Source organism: Falco naumanni, chromosome 11 (assembly GCF_017639655.2).
Source record: "Falco naumanni isolate bFalNau1 chromosome 11, bFalNau1.pat, whole genome shotgun sequence".
Lineage (NCBI taxonomy): Eukaryota > Metazoa > Chordata > Aves > Falconiformes > Falconidae > Falco > Falco naumanni.
This window is the reverse complement of record NC_054064.1, coordinates 25414887-25434846: the sequence shown is the minus strand read 5'-3', so window position 1 is coordinate 25434846 and position 19960 is coordinate 25414887. Positions and strand designations below refer to the sequence as shown.

Below are 19960 nucleotides of genomic sequence, written 5' to 3'. Positions count from 1 at the left end.
CCAAGGGTCCGCTCATCCCCATCCAGCCCCATCCGTGGGGCTGGCGTTTCAAGCCGCATCTTACAGACGGCCAGGACCGCATCGCCCTCGCCGTTAGCGCGGTGGGTGCCGCGCCGGGCTGGCCGGGCGGTGCCCGGTAAGCCGAGGGGCTGGTACCGGAGGCGCTCTGGGGCAGGCGGAGGACGGGCAGCTGCCAGGTACCGCCGCTTCCCTGCCACAGTTATCTCCGGTAGCAAGGGCCGCTGTCCAGTCTGGCGGGCGAGGGGGCGGAGGGTGACGGCGACGGGAGGCACCAGCCGTGCCGTGCCGTGCCGTGCCCCCCGCGCTGGTGGCCGCCCCTTCAACCGCTCGTCCCACCCGCCAGAGGCGCGACTCGAACCCACGACCCGTCCGCGCCTCTCCCGGCCCCCGTGGGCGGCGCGCCTGGGCCTTTAAGCCCTGAGGGGGCGGTCCCGCGCCGCCCAATGGGGAGGCGGTTTGCTGGCAGGTGCAGGCGGCGGGGCCGGGAGCAGCCATGGCGCAGGCGGCGGTAGCGAGGCCGGGCGTGCCGCCGCGGGGCCGGCGGGGGAGCAGCGGCCGCGGCCCCGCGGAGCGCCTGTAGCCGCGGCCGGGCCGCAGGCTGGCGAGCCGGGACGCGCTGGCGGCGGCCGCCGCGGCGGCGGCGGAGGAGGAGGGAGGCGGGAGCCAGCCGCCGGCCGTGCCGCCGCCGCCGCCCCACAAGAGGATGAAGAAGCGGAAGGAGCTGAACGCCCTCATCGGCCTGGCCGCCGACGGCCGCAGGAAGAAGCCCGCCAAGAAGGGCTCGGGCCACCGGCTGCTGCGCACCGAGCCACCCGCCTCCGACTCCGAGTCCAGCTCCGAGGAGGACGAGTTCGCGGGGGCGCGGGGCCGCTGCGGCAAGTGAGTCCCGGGCCCGGTCCTGCCGGCGCGGAGCCCCGTGCCCGCCTGCGGGCCCCGGCCCTGCCGCCGCGGGAGCCCTCGCCTCGGCGCCCGCCTGCGGGGCGAGCTGGGGGCGGCCGCGGGGCGCAGGGGGCTGCCAAGGAACCTGGGGCAGCCCCGAGGGTGTCGGGCCCAGCAGGTCGCCTGCCTGGGGGTGGAAGCAGGTCTGAGCCGTCTCTGGCTTTTTTTTCGTTTCTTCTCGGCGTTTCTGTTGGGCGCTCACCGCAGCCGGAGCCCTTGGAGCAGCTCGGGGTCAGCTGCTTGAAGTGTTGAGCCGTTACCCGTGTGTGCTTGGCGTGGCACAGCCCTGTATCTGCGGGCTGGCGGAGGGCTGGTTTTCTCATGGATGTGATGTGCTTTTGCCAAAGAATAAACTTTTAAGTTAAAACAGCGTTACTAATGGGTCTCTAAGAATAACACAAAGTAGGTGGGTTTTTTTAAGAGAAACTCAGGCTTTCACAGTTTAAGGTAATCTAGAAGGACTTGCCATCACATTATGGTAATACCCTTTCTTGAAGCCTGCTTTTCAAGCTACCAAGCAGATGTTCTTCACATAAGTTTATGTGAGCAGAGCAGGAAATTTTAGTAAGGGAAACCTGACATCTGCTCTTAAGTATGCGAGTTGTGCCTCCTGAGGATAAACTGAAGAGAGAGTGGTAGCCCTGATCTCACTGTATAGCCTTGTTTGTTCTTGGAAAACCTCTTTGTTAGCTTTTCTCAGCAAAAATGTGTTCTGTTCCAGCACTGCTCTTTACTTCGGTAGAACAGCATTAAAATAAAACTTTTCTGTGTATTGTTGAATATTTGTAAGCTGTTCTTTTTGTTTTATCCAGAGGAGACTATCTACGATGCTGCAAGTTCTGTTACCCGTTGTGTGCATTTGTCATTCTTGCTGCTTGCGTGGTAGCATGTGTGGGCTTAGTCTGGATGCAGGTGGCTCTCAAGGAGGATCTGGATGCAATAAAGGAGAAGTTTCGAACTAGTAAGTGTAAATGTAACTACGCTATTTCACATTTGCTTTGGGCAGTATGAAGAGCTTTAGTTGCCTACTTGCTTGTTCAAAGTTTGAAAGTACTGAATAGATGAACTGCCTCTGAATTGAGGAGTCCTCTGAGGCCAAAAACAGTAGGAGGCTGGGTGAATCTGAGGCAAATGTTATATATTCTTGCCTGCTCTACATCTTCTGAAGAGCAGGGGTGTTGGACTGGTTGGGCTTGTAGCTGCTTGTACCTACGTTTCTAAAATTCCTGACTTTGGGAATGTTTTCTTCCAAAGAAAGACCCTATTTAAAAAGAAAAAGTTCTGATCAGCTCCATAAAAGCAGTCTAGGGGATTTTGATGCATCACTGAATGGAAAACAATGTTCTTTTCTTGAGCTCTTTTAAAAACTTCTAATACTTGCTATGGCATGACTGCAATTTGAATGTTGCTTCTGTATTGTGTTTTTTTCTTGGTATCCTCTGAATATTTATCTTCCTTGCATTGACCTGTTCTTGTCCAACTTTTTATGTTGTGTTGCTTATGGTGTGGAGTTACATCATGTTTAATACTTTGAAGTATGGCATTAAGGTGAAGCATTTTGCTTGTAGGTCTCAGGTTTTCCCTGTCTCTGTAAGATTTCAGTATTATAACTTCTATAGTGGTGAGGTATAACAAATGGTGAGATTTGCTTTAACTTGCTTGCTGTTCTCTATACCTCACCTATGGACACAAGATATGTTTTGGTGCATTATTTTAGTAGCATTTAAAATCCTGTATGTTGAAAAAGGCAAGGGTAAGCTGAGGAGCTATGTGTATGGAGTGGGAGAGAGTGAAGCTTAAGCATTCAGGTAGTCTGTAGTGGCTTCAGGAAGGCTAAGTAGGTAACATTTTGCCTGAGGAGCACCGCTGTTGACTGTGAGTTTTGTCCTTAACTTTGATCTTCATCTTAAAATTTTTGTGCCCAGGACATGAAGATGACCTTAAAAACAAGGCTGGTGAAATAAATTAAAAAATTAGAGGAGACTGTTAGGGCTGGAGGTAAGCAGAGGGTTTGATTTGCTTGTGTGGTCTTGTGTGGTAAAAGAGGTATTGAGGAAATGTGTGTTTAATAAAAAAAAAAAAAAAGAAAAAATTTGTTGCTGTTGTTGTTCAGGACTTCCTGTTCAGGTGTTTCAACTTTGTTGTGAGGTGGGGAGTTGTCTGCTAGGGTGGAACCTGCTGGCTAGCTAGAGTTGTTGGTAGATTGGCAATCACCACTTATGGAGGATACCTTCAGTTACAGGCACTGCTTTGTGGCTGTGAGCTTACCGAACAGCCCTGCAGTAGCTGTTTCTCTGTTCTGGGTGAGCTGACTGCCGATTTTCATGGACTAGTCTGCTTCAAGAATGTACCGGCAGTAAATGTTTTGCACGATGACAACATTTGCTGGCTTTGGTGTAGTTAAGTTTCATTGTTCCTGTTCTACATAGGCTTTTTGTTAAAGCAGTTGTTCTCTCTTGAGCTTACTGTCTGGCAATCACAGATGTGCTTGTTTTCTCCTTAATAGCTCTGATAGAAAAGCTGAGCACTTAATACTTTATCTAGTGATTAAGTAGTCTTGGGTTTCCCTGCCACTGTAATAGCATGCCTAGAAGCTGGATGGGAGTTTTATATTGAGGCACAGCATTAAAAACAACCACAGAAAAGCAGACAGCAAGAATAATATCGTTCCAAAAGGTAACATTGTGCCTTGGTGAGATGTGTTGGTGGATGGTGAAGCAAAGGCACGGGATCTCTCTGTCCTACAACAAGTTTGGAAGAAGAACCTTACTCCTCTGAATCTTCATCCAGACCTTTTCTGCATAAGAGCAGATTGCTGTGGCGGTATTTGTTAATGATCTGCCATCCTTTGTACAAACTGAGTATGGTATGAGTGCTTTTTAAAAATAAGACATCTTTGCATCTAGTACGTCTGGGATAAGGGGAAGTCATTGTGGTGTTTCCCTTCAGTTGTTAGGAACGATGCAGAGAATGTGTATAGTACTTAGGAGGTTTTTTTGCAGTGCTAGGAAGGTTAAGTGGTATCTCACTGTACACAGTGAGAGTGGCAAAACAGAAAATAATTTTTCTACAAGAGCCTCCGAAAGATCAGGTTCAGCGTGAACTGTTTGTGTCACATGCACAGTTGGCTCTCGATCTGTTTTGGCTAAAATACCTTTCAAGGTCTTGCCGAACTGGAAGTGTGGTTTGGATCTTGGGTGATCAATGCACGTTACTCTGTACTTAGAAATGACTTCTAGGACTTCCTTTAAGAAAAGCAAACTGGGTTTTTGAAGATGCACAGCCTTCCAGTTGTATGTATTTGGGTATCCACTCCACGGGCATGGAACCCTCCTGGAGGTGTCCCCCTTTTGACTGGATGGGTCAGATATGGAAACTCGTTCTGGGAGCTGCCAGCTACCTATGACGTAGGTCCCACTGCTTTTGGCAGTCTGGTCAGTGCGATAGCAGTTTGTTACGGAGCATTCCAGTGCTGTGTAACAGGGCAGAGGTGCAGATTTTGGAGAACTCTGGAATCTCCATCTCAAAAGTTTTGCTTATTTGTTTCCTGGACCTAGGGATTTAGGATTGCCTAGTGACGCTTGCAGCTAAACAGCTTAGTCACTGCAGATCTGGAGGAGCTGCATTTCTGAGGCTCACTTGAATTGGTTTGAACTGCATGTTTCCCCCTTCCTGTAGTATTAATTGCAGTAATAACTGACTTTGTCCAATGACTTTGTTTACTGATTTGTTTACCAACAGACATTAGTGTGTAAACTTGTACTTTTTTTTTCCCCATTTGTCTTTGTCACACAGAACAACTATAATCACGTTAATCTCTTTGGAATTCACTTGGTCAGCAGCAGGCCCTTTGCAGGCTTGAAAAGGGCACTGAGGTTCCCTTCACGTGCCTCCTTTGCCCTGGTACTGTCGGCAGTTCTGATACACAGTCCCATTACTATTTCGTGTTCCTCTGTGAAAGTAATGCAAAATAACTGCACTAAATAAAGACCTGCTGAGGCTTGCCAGAATGACAGTACTATTGCAAAGTGGTAAATTTAGTACAGTCTCTCTGGGTTCTCTCTCATCAGTACTCTTAAAATAAAAAATTGCTCTCATTCTGAATGAACACAATTCTGGATGGGTGATAAACTTGTATGTAGAAACTACATTTCCTTCTTTTGCTGCTGTAGTGTTGCTGCTTGTAATTTGTTTGCTGCTCTCAATGTTGTTTACCTGGAATTTTGGGTTTTTTATTGTATTTTTAAATTTTTTTTTTCATTTTTGTAGTGGAATCTAATCAAAAGACATCATTCCAAGAAATTCCTAAACTGAATGAAGATTTGGTGCAGAAGCAAAAGCAACTAGAACAAATCGAGACTGGAGAACTGGGGCTAAATAAAATTTGGATAAATATCACAGAGATCAATAAACAGGTGAGACAGATCAGTGCTTGGTTTTGAAGAATAAGAAAATATACAATTAAAATTTATTTTTACAGAAACTAATTTCAAGTGCAGTGCTGAGCTTTTATGACTTCTGTGATCATACACAACTTTTTTATTTTTGAAGTTAAAATGGAGCGTAAGCCTTGTTATTAAAGAAGCAAAAAAAAGTTTGAGCATCCAGCTGGACTGGAGACTGATTGCAAAGAAGAGAAGTTGCACAACTGGTAGAAAGACTTCAGGCAGAACTTAAAAGAACCTGAGAACTGTGCAGTTCTTAATTTTCCTTCCAAATAATTGTGATGCTTATAATGAGAGATTTGACTTTTCAAATTTCTCAAGAATGTCTGCAGGTGTTTCATAAGCGTGGAAAAGAGTTACTTGAATCAGTGCGAGTTCATGTTGCTACAAATGAAGTCCTGGCATCTTGTGAGTATAAAATCTGCTAATACACACTCAGAATCTGAGCCGGTGTAAATCTTAGCTCTGTTTACATGGCTAGAACTAAGCCACTTAACAGAAAGCTGTTCCCTCAGCTCTGTATTAACTCATGCTTCAAACCAAGCATCCAGCAAAGGATCTTAGTGAAATTCTTGCCTCGGAGGGTAGAAGTTCAGAGCTGCTCACAGCTGGTGGTATTGAGAAGCGTGTGTGGGGAACCCTTCCTGACACTGGTGCTTTGTGTTTAATTTTTAAGAGTACCAAGATGCCTGCTCAGATTGGGTTTTCTTCAGTTTTATGCAGTGGTTAGGTGCTTAATGGGGCACATGAATATATTTTAAAATTTGACTTGCTTTCTTTGACATCTGACAGTATGCATTGTGCACAGATATTTAGGCGCTTCATTGCGCTTTTAAAATTCTATCATATGCAACTGGATGTTGAAGATACTTGCACGTGGTTCTTGCAGGCCTTCAAGTTCAGGGTCTGGCAGCAGTCTGAGGTGACTCTTCTGGGAATCAAAATCTGTTTTTTTCCATGAACTATTGGGGTCTGCTGCTGGGAAATATTTCAGCCAATATTCACAGCTGTGGAACCAGAAACTGCACACTAGCAGATCAGCATTGGTCTAATGTAAAATTAGGATCTTGCCCCTTTCCTCAGCTTGGGAAACAACTTCTTTTAACCAGAAGAAAGTGGGATTATCTGCTCTATTTTTGTGTTATCACATGTGAGAATAAATTTTTTTCTTTGTTTTGACTACTGATGGCTACAAATTGATCTTAAACTGATAGTATTAGCAATTAATGACTGGCATGTAGTTGATTTTAATATATTTGACAATTTCTCAATTGGAATAAGTGGTCTTGACCTACTGAACAACTTGCTTTCTGGGTCAGAGAGCTGACAGAAATTTAACCAGCTGTGCCTGGATTGTCACTGTTCTACTTCTGTAGCAGGAAGTTTGGGTGATATGTACATCTTCTTTGCCTGTCACTCAGCTAGAGAAGTTGCGTGGCTTCGTTGGGATTGCCAGGCAGGTTTGATTGCTGAATACCGACGTGGATGACGCTTTGCTCCACGTAAGGGCTTCTTGCACAATTTTTTAAATCTATCTTGGGCAACAGCCTCTAAAGAGTGAATGAAAAATAGGCAGAAGGTACCTTATTGAAAAGGGACTTCTATGGTTTTCATTCAGTTTAGAAAAAAAATCATCTTCTGTTGCAAGAGGCAGAATATTTTTAATGTAGCCTAGGCAGGACTGCAAACCTAGAGATGGGTGTTTTGTGGGTGTGTACGTATATAATTTTGTCTTGCCTTATGTTTTAATGTTACTAATTAAGTCATTAGTATTGGGAAAGGTCAGAATTGGGATTGCGTTGACTAATTCTAAATATTTCTTTTTCGTTTTAGATATCACTATTGACCTCAACAGTAAATCATCTCAAAAACAACATAAAGTCTGCTTCCGATCTGATTTCACTTCCTCTCACAGTAGAAAAACTTCAGAAGGCAAGTACTGTAAGTGTGGCTATTGCTAAATGCATTCTGTGCTGTGAAGCTGCAGCTGGGCTTTTGGAGACAGCACTGACAACAGGAGTTACCTGAACTGCATGTGAGGAACGTTTGCTTCTCTTGTTTTTAAATTTGACTTCATATACGTGATGTTGTATGGTCCCGTGATAATGTACGGCAGGTAAAAAATGGGAAGGCCTTGTTTGTCCCTTTCTGGAGACACATTTGTTTGTATCGTGTTGTTATTTCTTTACCTTGGGGCTGATCTTTCTGGTTGCTTTCCTTCGGGTTGCTAGTCATAGTATCCTTTGACACTTGCAAAAAGTCTGTCTGCAGCTTTACCACTCTGCTTGCAAATAGGTGGTTTGTTAGCTTTTTTAATTGGAAGAGGAAATGGATTGCTTTCTGGAAAATTTCCTCATCTTGTGCAGTGAATGGTTCTACATCTGGCTCTGTGTTTACAGTTTTGTAGGGGTCAAACTTGGGAGCAGTGGGCCTGGAACACTTGTGTGGGAGCTTTCTTGGTGTTCACTACATGTACAGAAAAACGAATTGTACTGGGATGGGTTTCTGACAATTCCTTGAAAGATGGATCTTACTGGGTGACACAAGCTTACTTCAAAAGTGACTTCTGTTAATATGGTGTCTTACCATGTGCCTTAGCTGAGCGTTCTTTACCAAAGAACTGTCCTGTTCATTCTGGTAAAAAGAATGGCTTGTTGAAACTTTCCCAGCTCTTCCATGGCAGTTCTGTTTGTTTAGCAGTAAGCATTTATATTGGGCTAACACCTAATGTCACTCCCATCTTTGTGGCTTTTATGGGTTTCCACTTCTCATTTCCTGTCCCTCCAAAATTAATGTATAATCAACAAGCTAGTCATATGCAAAGCAATTAGTGTGGTTTGGCTGATCAGGCTGCTCGGATTTCTTTTTCTGGGAGGAGTACAAAGCTGTTTCCTAAGTCTCTAATTTGCTGTTATAAGCATGCTGGATTTTCATTGTTATATCAGAAGTAAGTCTATGCAGTACCTAGTCTGGAACCTCCACCTACTTTATTTGTGTGTGTATGTATGTATATATATATAACATAGTAAACATACAGAAACACCTTGTCACCTTGCTGCCTTCAGTACTGTCAGGATCAAGTGTTAGGCCAACAGGTTTCTCTTGCAAGGATCTCCTGAAGAGCAAGACTTTTTTATTTTCAGATAAGTCCATCCTTACTCATGCTTCACGGAAATCAAAGGTCTTGGGAATTTTGAGTTCTTTCCAGTCTCAGCTGTTGAGTCTAAGTAAGGTGTTACATGTGGCATCTGTTTCCACTGCTCTCTTGATGCTATCTTGCTTGCCTTTACATTTTGGTAGGTTGGTAAAATAAAACAGAGCTGGGAGATATACTGCGAGGTGCTGAGTGTGGAAAAAGTATTTAGAAGTTTAAATACAATATTTCTAATGGTTTGTATGTGTCATGTTAATGAAAAGCAATAGATTTCAAGACTTGGACTTTTTTGACTTCTGTGTGCCTGCTGTACTACCTCCTGTCACGCAGGAGAACTTCGGTGTGTGTAGGTGAGTAGCCTGGCTTTTGGTGAAAAGTCACCTGCTCAACTGTCCCTTGTATCCAGCTGGTTTTGAAATTACCTGCCTTGGAAGAAATAGACTATCAACAGTCCTGGCTCACTGGGCTGGCCCCAGTTGACTGGAGGTTAGCCACTGTGACGCCTTGCTACAAGAAGGGCCAGAAGGAAGGTCTGGGGAGCTACAGGCCTGCCAGCCTGACCTCTGTGCTGGGGAAGCTTATGGAGCAGATAACCCTGAGTGCTGTCACACAGCACGTACAGGACAACCAGGGGATCAGGCCCAGTCAGCATGGGTTTATGAAAGGCAGGTCCTGCTTGGCTGGCCTGATCTCCTTCTATGACAAAGTGACCTGCTGAGTCGATGAGGGAGAGGCTGTGGATGTTGTCCGCCTAGACTTTAGTGAAGCCTTTGACACCGTTTCCTGCAGCATTCTCCTGGGGAAACTGGCTGCTCGTGGCTTGGACGAGTGTCCTGTTTGCTGGGTAAAAAGCTGGCTGCACAGCCGAGCCCAAAGGTGGTGGAGGATGGAGTTACATCCCGCTGGCAGCCGGTCACAAGGGGTGTTCCCCAGGGCTCAGCGCTGGGCCAGGCCCGTTAATGTCTTCATCGACGACCTGGGGGGGATCGAGCGCACCCCCAGTCAGTTTGCGGACAGCCCAGGCTGGGTGGGAGTGTGGATCTGCTGGAGGGCAGGAGGCTCTGCAGAGGGATCTGGGCAGGCCGGACCGATGGGCCGAGGCCAGCGGTGTGAGGGTCTACAGGTCTCGGTGCCGGGTCCTGCGCTGGGGTCCCACCAGCCCCACGGGCTGGGGCAGGGGGCTGGAACTGCCCGGTGGGAAAGGGCCTGGGGGGGCTGGTGGGCAGCCGCTGAACAGGAGCCAGCGGTGTGCCCAGGTGGCCAACAGCACCCTGGCTGGTATCCAAACCAGTGTGGCCAGCAGGACCAGGGCCGTGATTGTCCCCCTGCACCTGGAATCCCGTGTCTGGGTTTGGGCCCCTCACTACAAGAGGGACACTGAGGTGCTGGAGCGTGTCCAGGGACGGGCAGCGGGGCTGGTGAAGGTCTTAAGAGACCTTACAAGTCTTGTGAGGAGCAGCTGAGGGAACTGGGGCTGTTTGGCCTGGGGAAAAGGCGGCTGAGGGGAGACCTTATCGCTCGCTACAGCTCCCTGACGGGAGGCTGCAGCCAGGTGGGGGTCGGTCTCTTCTCCCAGATAACAAGCGATAGGACGCGAGGAAATGGCCTCGAGTTGCACCAGGGGAGGTTTACATTGGATGTTGGGGGCAATGTCTTCACTGAAAGGGCTGTGAGGCCCTGGAACAGGCTGTGTGGGGGCGTGTTGGAGTCACCACCCCTGGAGGCATTTAAAAGGCCTGGAGATGTGGTGCTTGGGGACATGGTTTAGTGGTGGACTTGGCAGTGCCAGGTTAATGGTTGGACTTGATGATCTTAAATGGCTTTTCCAACCTGAACGATTTTATGATTCTGTGAAAAGGCTACTATCTTTAGAAGAGAATTTTGGTTTTTTTTAAGCCTTTTTCCAAGTAGGTACTGTTCTTGGAAATGGGGAGCTGCTTGCTGCTGTTGAGTCCTGAAGGATTACTGAGGGAATCCTGTTGGACAGTGTCCTGTGTTCAGACTGATGAAAGGCGCTAAGTGCGTCCTGAAGTCTTCCAGGGCAGAGACATTGCTTATTGAACCTGTGTTCAGACTTGTAAAATGAAGAGCTGGAGAAAGACTTGTATTCAAACAATATCCACACAGTCTGCATAGCTAGAGGGTCACTTCAGCCCCTTAAGAGCTTATAAGTGTAACAGGGTTATAGGAAAAGGCAATTTTTAGATGGGTTCTGTTTGTTTTAACAATTGAAGGAAGTATTACATATGGAATGAGAAGCATATGCTCTGTCCTGTTACTGTAACTTTCAGGAATGTTTGTGGATGGGCTAGCTGACTGACTCTGATGGGTGCTATGCTGTCAGCTGCTAGAACACCAATTTTCAGAACAGTAGCTTTCTAAAGTTAGAGCTGGGAGTTGAAGAAGTTCACATAGGTGAAGGCAAGGGAGGCATGTGGTAGGAGCAGTCAGGAGCAAAGGAACTGTGTCAGAGCACATTGACTGTACCTGCAGAATTTACGAGGGCTTTCCTGATGCTTCAGATCTGTTCTTTCATTTTAAAAAAGGCAATACTTGTTTGAAAATTTAACCTGCAACCTTTAAGCAGACTAGTTTTGCAGCGTATGTGTCTGATGGGTAGCCCTGGTAGGCAATGAAGGCAGGGTAAATCGGGTCATGTCAGCATACTTGTATTCAATACAAATACTCTCATGTAGAGAGGAGGCAAGATGTCTTCATACCAGGATTATTATTTTTTTAATTAATGCCAGAACATTTGTATTGTTTTGGAAGTGGGAGTAGCAAACTTGTAATTTTGGTTATCTAGCTCATATGATATAGAGTGTGTCTTTGCTTATTGGCCTGGAGGTGCGATGGGTATAATTCACAATTTTGTCTGCAAACAAAGTTCTGAATACTTCAAATTCACGTGCCAGTTTTTGTGGCAGTCTGCCTGCAGCTTCACTAACAAAACATTGTGTTTAGCAGATGGAAACTTTGGGACAGTGCAGTTTGAGGAAGGCTGAGATTTTTGTCATCTTCTTTATTCCAGACTGTAGCGAACATAGGTAGCACACTTACCAGTGTTTCTCATGATGTTGAAAATATCCAGACAGCTATTGAAGAATACAAGAAATCCATAGAAATACTCCAGAATGACGTGGTAAGAAAAAGTACTGAATTAACACTGCATTTTCACAGTTGACATGCCTAATATGAAGCAAATTTAAGAACTGTGTGGAGTTCTGCCTTATGCCTTTGAAATACTTTTGCAGTTTCGATAGGTGCTGGTTGGTGCGTTAATAAGCTAATCTTCTTATCCTTGTGTGGCATCTCCTGTATGGTACCAAGTGTGTATTTCTCTGGAACCAGAATTGCTGGTCTCTACTACCTATCCTGCAGATTTTTGCTTCCTGCTACACAGGTGTGGAGCCTTGGGAATCTCTGCTTCTGTGATGCAGGGCGCTGCTTCATGGTAGCTGTCGGCACTGTCTTAGGATCTGGGGATGGTGGAAGCGTTGAGATAGTTTGTTGGTTGAATTAAGGATGTGTATAGGGATGAAATTACTGACCGTCTTTACCAGAAACTACTCACTGTATTTATACTGACCTCTCACTTGGAGTTAACAAACTGAGCCAATAATTAAATTTTTCATCTAAACTACAATACAGTATTACTTTAATAAGAACACTTGCAGATTAAAATCTGAATTAGACACAATATAAAACTTGCTTCAGTAGAGGGTGCTACGAAAACATTGCAGATATGGTAGTGTGTATGGTAGCAGTGAAATGTGTATCATAATACTTCATTAAAGAGAGAAGAGCTAATTAGGAGTGTTTAATTAAAATAAATTTGGACCTTATGTGTTTGAAAGAGAAAACTCTGCATTAGCCTTTTTAAAATACTGTATGCGCAACAGACATGAGTGACTATAATTGTAGCAAAACATCCTCAGCTGTAGCCTGCCACTGATTAAAAGCTGAGTTTTTTGGGTTTTTTACAGCCATTTTGTAACATAATTTTCTACTTCTTTCCTTAGAAGGAGTTAAAACAGATACCTTCACTTCCCTCCACTGTTGTGCCAAGGACTGAGAGAAATCAGACAGAAAATTGCAAAAAGGTATTTTTCTCTCTTGCATAAAGAATATTGGTACAAATATCATGATATGTGAATTTGTGTTTTGTAGTACCATAGTGTGCAAGAAAGTAGGGGTTTTTATCAAGACAGTACAGATGGCATCCTTCAAAACAAAATATAAGTTTATTTTGCTGTAGTTTGTTCCTGTGTACGTGCAAACAGGAAAGTACCCTAGTCTGAGAGTGGTTTTTTTGTATTCTAACTGGGTGAGGAGTAAAAAGACTGAAGTGGATATCCAACAAATCTTAGGTGTAATTTGCTTATGTAAATGGAAATTAGTTAAAGGCTTTTTATGGAACAGATTTTATGGCAGGTACTTGCCAATCCGAGCAAATTTGGGAGTGACACGTACTGAGCTACCCTCAATGTAATAAGGTGTGGAAAGTGGGGATTCAGCAACAAGGAAAAATGGTAACATGTGGGTGTTTAGCTGAATGGGTTGGAATGGAATGACTGCATTTATTTACATTTAATGCAGTCAATATTTTCCTCAAAAATTAATCTTGTATATTAATATGCCTAATACCTGTTTTCCTGGGAAAAAAGTAGTTGATGTAGTTACTAAGCTTGCCCTGGAAATTTAGATGAATAGGCTTTCTGTGTTTGCTGGCACAGCTGAAGTGATTACATTGGCAACAAAGAGGTTAGCCCTGAGGAAGAATCTGAGTTTTAAACTTTGAAAGCTGGAATAACATTCTGGAAGCTTCCAGTTGGATGTTTTCAGTGGTGTTGGTGGAGAGCCAGTTTGAAGTCTGCCCAGTTAAACTGGGTCAGTCACCATGTTGTTAATAACAAGAGTGCTGCAGAGGTTGAGTAAACTGACATGTGCTGGTTTTATATTTCACTATGTAGTCACTGCATGCAGCTTTGGAAGAGCTAAGTAATGCTGTAGTGGCGTACCAAAAGTTGAATGACATCAAGCTTCTAAACATGGATTCAGCCATTGGTAACCTTAGCCGGAGGGTTATGCTGTTGGAAAACTCTCCTCTTGCTGTGAATAATCTGGACAAAAGAGAGAACTTGTCTACCAGTGCGGTAAGTATTTGATGACTAAGGTTGTCTACTCAGGCTAGTAGTTTCAGTACTTTCTATACACAGATAACTTTTCAAACCTAACGAAAGAAAATGTCAGAATGAAACTTGAGACAGGCTGGAATTTATTCCATATTTCTGAACAGATAACCAACATTGAGAGTACCTCTGAAGTAGTGATTTCTTCTCTGCAGAATCTACAGAAGACTATCCCAAACGCTGTGACATCTAAGACTTGTATGACTGCTTGATGGGATGGGATTCACAAACCTCTAACTGTTTTAGGAAGGCGCTGTGGCAGGGTTTTTGGAGGACCTAGGTGGGCCTCTGGATTGTCCTGCGATGCTTAAATGCTTAGAAAAAGATCCTTAACCAAAACATTAATATGTTCTGAAGTCCTTCCAGTACTTTCTTTATGCCATACTGGGGCCAGTCTCTGAGAACATGTTCTGTGTGTTTAGCAATAAGGAATATTCTGATGTTGCTGTGGTAAATTACATAAACTACTGTCTTCATGTTCATTCTAGCACATATTTGTCCTGTTTTTTCCTGCTTCATGCCTGCCAAATTTGAAGGAAAGAAATTATATTGTAGAAAATAAGTACATGAATGAGCTCTGCTCCCCTCCCTTTTTCTTGCAGGGGAATGATGCAACTACCTCTCCAAAAATGGAAAATGAAGATCAACTAGATAATGAAACTCATTCAAATAAAGAACTGAAGGTAAAGTAAGGAAACACAAATTACACTGGATTAGTAGAGCATTTTGTTGTCTTTATAGTCATGTTTTAAATGTGACTTAATTGAGGAAAGATCTGCAAACAGGCTAATCTGATCAAGTTTCTTTTAAAAGAAAGGCCAGAGTAGAAGGACAGCTTATCCACCCCATTTTGGGGACAGGAAGCTAATTAGGATGGAAGAAAAGTTGTAATAGTATTGCTGTTCTGACTACATCTGGGATAGCATAGCAGGGCTGCCGTAATATCCTTCCCGTGGAGCTGAAAGAATCCTGGGAGGTTCAGACCTCGGTCCAGCAGAACAGGGAACTCTGGCAGCCAGCTCGTTTGTGTACTCATTGCCATGCGCTCAGCAAAACTAGCCCAGCCATTGTGGGTTCACACTGCAAATGAGGTTGCAGCATTTAGCCCAGGGAAGTTTTCAAACCTGGATGACTTAGAGAACCTTTGCGCTAGCGGAGCCTAGGAATTGATGAAGGGCTACCTCTCGGTAATGATCTGTTGACTGGCTGTGAGCGTGTTTAACAGACTGACTGAATGGCCACACTGTGGGCTGGGGATAAGAGGCAGTGCTGCTGAGTTCTTAGTGTCCCATATTCTGGAAAGAAGGCAGGTGAGTGAACTGGCTGCACTGTCAGTTCTAGGTTTGAATTGATGTGAACTCAGCCTGTCATCTGGAACCTACTCACAAAAAGAGCAAAGGAGCTCCAGATTAGAAAATGTGGTGTTTTTACTTTGACAGAGATACAGTGAGTCCCGCACCAAGGTAGTCAGTACTACAGGCAAACGTTTCAAACAATTATGCATTCAATTAATGTATAGATGTTTGCTCTAAGTATGTTTGACTGTTCTATATTATGATTTTTCAGTCTTGCTCATTTGTGTAAGAAATACAGAAATTAAATGTCAGGTTCTTTTGAAATCAGTGCCTGCTAAATAGCTGCCTACTTTTCTGGTAGAGGTACTGATTCTGTTGTTTTCTTACATCTTTCCATAGATTTCTTAAAAATTATTATTTATTTATTTATTCATTTTTAAATCTTGTTTAGCGTTGTAAACTTTGATCAGCCTGGCGACCTCCCCAAGTACTTACAAATTTTAAATTACTACTTTTCCTGATCTCCATCTGCTGAAGGGGTGCTTTTTAAGAAATTTTTTCCTATGTATGCAGGAAACAGGAACTAGAGATTCTCAGGTATCAATACTAAGAGAGAAGCTTCAACTGCTTGGTGCTCTCGCAGGCAAGCCAGAAAACGACAGATCTATTGAGACATCAAAGAATGGTAAGAATTGTCATGTAATAGTAATCCATAAACCTGAAAGTTCCCTTGTAATTTCAAAGAATAACTGGTGAAGGTGCATAATTTAGTCTGTTCCTTAAGACTTTGTGAAGATTATTTCTGTTGAAGTGGTCAGAAACTGATGGCTCTAAAACAGAAAACTATATATAGACCAGTTTGAAGGTGACTTTGCATGTGTATAGCAGGATTCACATGCATCAGTAGCTTGTATTTGAAGACATACAGTGATTAATCTGTTGAAATTTATACCCAGTAACATGTATTTTTGCTTTTTCAAAATCTAAGTGTAATATAGAGGAAAGGTCTGCCTCTCTGCTGACTTGTCTCAGTTCTGCACTTTTGCTGTATATATTCAGGTAGTGCCGAAGATAAGATTTGAAATACCTCATTACACTAGAACTGTGCTTGTTGTTAATTTGTAAAGCAGCAGCTTGGAAGTTTAGACCTTGCTGTTAGGGAAGACAGATACCTCCACTGACTAAGTGAAAACAACCCAGGTGGGCAGATGTCATTTGCTTAATAAAGCTTGTTCAGCACTTTCAGACTGGGAAGGAGAAAGTGTTTCCAAGTCATTCTTTGTATGGGGTTTACAATTATACATCTAGTACAGCATGAAAGATTAAAGCTATGTAACTATCCAAAAAGAAGTTTCCTTCTATTCTTCCAGTTACTAGTGAAAGGCAACAACACTGCTGTATTCTGAAATGATTTTGCAACATTCTTAATCCATACAGCATCTGTGATGAAGAAAAAAAAATCAGTTATATCACATTTTTTGTTTTGCTAACTGCAATTCTGTGGAATTAGTAAGACTAACAGAAATTGTTTTTTAACAGTTGAAAGTAGTCTGAGTACTACAGCAAAGCCCACAGACCTTTCAAGGCTGGCTTCAAGGTCAGCTGATGGCAACACAGAGGGTAATGGACAGCTGAGACATCTGTCCTTACCAGGAATTTCCAGCATCAAAGGTATGTCCTTTCTAGGCTGACCTCTTCTTTTTCTGAATATTTCATATAAATGTTTAGGAGATAAATATAACTAGGACTATGGCAGTGCGGCTGGGCATTCTGGGAGAATTGAGGTCAATTTTAAAAGCTGGAGAACTACAGATTTAAAAAAAAAAAAAAGTAGTAATTAAAAAACCCCAAAAACAAAACTAAAAGGAAAGAGTAGCATGTAAAAGAAAAGAAACTGGGATTTAAACAGGAGTGTGCATTATAAGAGAATTATGATTGTTTTGAGTGCCAAAGTATTACACCAAGCGCCCCAGAGACTGGGGGAGAAGTCAAGGGCAGAATTAGGGTGCTGAAGGAAAGTGAAGTAGGTATAAGTGTCTATGTTTTGGAAGGGTGTGTGTGTGGTTTTTTTTTTTTTTTGAGGGAACACTGCCTGGTCAAATGAATGGTTTCTGGATCTTGCTGTTCAGTCTCTTCAGCTACTGAAAGGGCAATGCTTTGCATCAGGAAATGAATAGACACTTTTCCCTTTATGTCATCTGTGCTGTTGGCATAGCAACAGTAATTCAGAGCTTGCTTTTGTGGAGGATAACTGCATCTGTATGCAGTTAGTGGTTGTAGAATGGGGTATTAGTTGTGAACAGAGATAGGGGTTAGTTTTTTAATTTTAATCCAGAGATGTTCATGCTTTTTTTTTTCCCTCTCCTAAATTGTTACTGACAGCTTGTGACAACGCAGAAGGCAAACTCCATACTTGAGCATGCTTTATTTAATTACTAGGTAGTAAGACACAGTGCAGTAAAACTGGAAGAGCAGCTTATAGGATATTCCTGTGTATTTAAAGGATCTACTTTTCAATCCTTGTTCCTTTTGCAGATCTTCAGAATTTGTTTGAAAAAGCAACTGAAGATGCTGATGGAAAACTATCGCATGAAGATCTTCAAAAGCTGCTTGGCTCTACAGCTGAAGAGTCACAGAGCTTTAAGAAATTTGACATAGATGGAGATGAGAAATACTCATTACAAGAACTGAGATTAGCATTAGGTGTATAGGATATATGTTTATAAGGGTGATGCTGATGGATGCTACTGTAGCTAAAGGAAACTACGGGACATGAAAAACTTATGTCTGCACTTTCCCAGTGTTTTACTGATCTTTGGAGCTAAATTACTGTACACATTGCCACCTCTTTTTTCATCTGCAGTTACTGAAAAGAAATTTACAAATTTCTATGTTGATAGGACATAATATTGGGACTGTGTTAAAATCCAGAAAATTCCCAAACTTGGAAACATTTTCCTCTCATTCTTTCCTTCTTAAGGGAGTCTTTGTTTTTAATTTAAAATGTGTACATACTAAAATAAAACTATGGTTTTATATTTCACTGAAATTTGCCTTAAATTAGAGAGCTGCACTTTAGGGTAGAAGGAAATCTGTCTTGTAAAGATGGGCTACTTCTGCTTGTATATATTTGAAATAGAGTAAATTATGCATATTTAAGGGGAAGTTTGTGTCAGGGGCTGTGTTGGTAGTAAGCTGTTTATCATGAGAGATGAAGCCTAAAAGGGGTGGTTAAGAGTTTCAGCTAAATTTCTAACTTTGACTGAGTATAAGCATGAATGAGTTTGGACTCGGTCAGAAGAAAGCAGGAGTAGTAAAACATGCCCATCTATAGCAGGATTTATTTTTAGAGGGAACAGTTGAAAGTGTTTTTATATCATGAGCCTATAGGAGCAATTACCTCCCAAGTGCTTGGGCTTTCACTTCAGCATTCTTTGAGCTTTGCTGTATTGTGTACAGATTACATTTTGTGAGATGAGCCTATCTGTTTTTTTTAAAAAAGTAAGTACTGAATAACTTTTAACAGATGCTTATGAGGTAAAAGTCCACAGTGCAGCCTGCTGAGCAACACCTGAATCGTTCATGCCTTGGGTACAGTCAGCTGTGTGCTGACGGTCTCACTGACTGGGCACTGGAGATGTTTGAACAGGGTTGCTGATGCTGCTGTTTTTTTCCGTCCACTGTTTGGGCCACTCTGAAGTGTCCTGAGTAAAGCTCCTGGTCACTAGAAGTGCGAGCAGGCAGGAAAGGCCCAGAGTAGACTTGGGGGCTGTTTCCCAACTAATGTGAACGTGAACACTTCTTGGTGCCTTTACCTTTCGTGTTCTTGTCAACAGGAAGGTATAAAAGCAGTGCAGGAGTGTGCAATCACATCGGTATTCTCTGCTGACACGTGCTTTGTAAGGGAGGTTTCCTTACTACAGAGGAACCTCAGGGTTTGATTATGCCAGTAGATCTAAACGCGGAGTGTGTTTATAACCTTCTGGACCACAGAATGTTACTTTTGCAGAAGGGATTCTCTTGCAGGCTAAATCAGGGCCTAGTTGAATGATTTTGCTCAGAAATATCACTGATCTTGTTGGGAGTATTTTGCATGATTAGTGAACTGAAGTTGCCTGCCTCATCGAAACATCAGTTTATGTGGAAGTCGGTTCATAATTGTTGACTTTTATATAACTTTAGACTGGATGTTTTCTGAGTAATTGTATTCTGGAAGTATTGAATCAGTGAAGGAATGTACAAAACAGAACCCTGTTACCCATTGCCTAGGCTTCTTTCACTGTTGCTCTTCTATCCTGTTTGGGTAATGCAGATGTGACCCAATACAGAAATGCTTTTGCTGTGATGCTGAGAACACAGTATTTAAAAACAAAGCAAAACCAACCAACCTTGGCTTTTGAGAGGACAAGAAGCCAACACTTGCTTCTTGCTGCTTCCCACGCCCTTTTATACACTACTGTGTAATTCCTTAACCAAATAAAAAAAAACTAGCAATAAAATGTAACCATTCTGGTATTTTATTTGTACATATACTGTATCATAGCCATATGCCAGAGTTCACAAAGTATTTTTGGAAGTTTGATTTGTATGGACTTTAACTTACCTTAAAAATTGAAGGGATTGTTGTATCGCCACGTGAATCTGAGTGTTTTGTTTTGTTGCAGTCTGCTTTACTTTTAGAAGGTTCCTCAACAGCAATAGTGAAACTGTCAGCCGGAGCCAGCGTGTTTTGTGCCATCTGCCTGTGGCCAAGGTCAGTGTGGTCACTGTGGTCATTAACGGGCACTGGGGCACAGCTGGCCAGGGGTGCTGCTGAACTTGCATGTTGACTGTAGTCGATCGCTAATTGCTGTAGTCACTGCTGTTACAGGATGCACTTGTGCTCATCAATTTAACAAAAGCCGCTCAGCCCGG

The 19960-nt window shown here is 43.3% G+C and overlaps 1 protein-coding gene across 4 annotated transcripts; it reads left to right on the top strand.

Moving 5' to 3' along the window:
- The first annotated feature begins 511 nt into the window (after positions 1–511).
- On the top strand, positions 512–19680 carry EFCAB14 (EF-hand calcium binding domain 14). 4 transcript variants are annotated; one of them, XM_040611343.1, is made up of 12 exons: positions 514–900; positions 1773–1921; positions 5230–5375; positions 5727–5813; positions 7239–7337; positions 11591–11701; positions 12582–12662; positions 13533–13715; positions 14354–14434; positions 15620–15731; positions 16586–16717; positions 17582–19680. In XM_040611343.1, exons 1-12 carry the CDS (start codon positions 725–727, stop codon positions 17755–17757), a joined length of 1533 nt encoding a protein of 510 aa, XP_040467277.1. In that variant the 5' UTR covers positions 514–724; the 3' UTR covers positions 17758–19680. The 4 variants fall into 4 exon arrangements, with proteins under 4 accessions (XP_040467279.1, XP_040467280.1, XP_040467277.1 ...); XM_040611345.1 differs by lacking the exon at positions 11591–11701 and having other exon boundaries at positions 512–900; XM_040611346.1 differs by lacking the exon at positions 16586–16717 and having other exon boundaries at positions 513–900.
- The last annotated feature ends 280 nt before the right edge of the window (positions 19681–19960 follow it).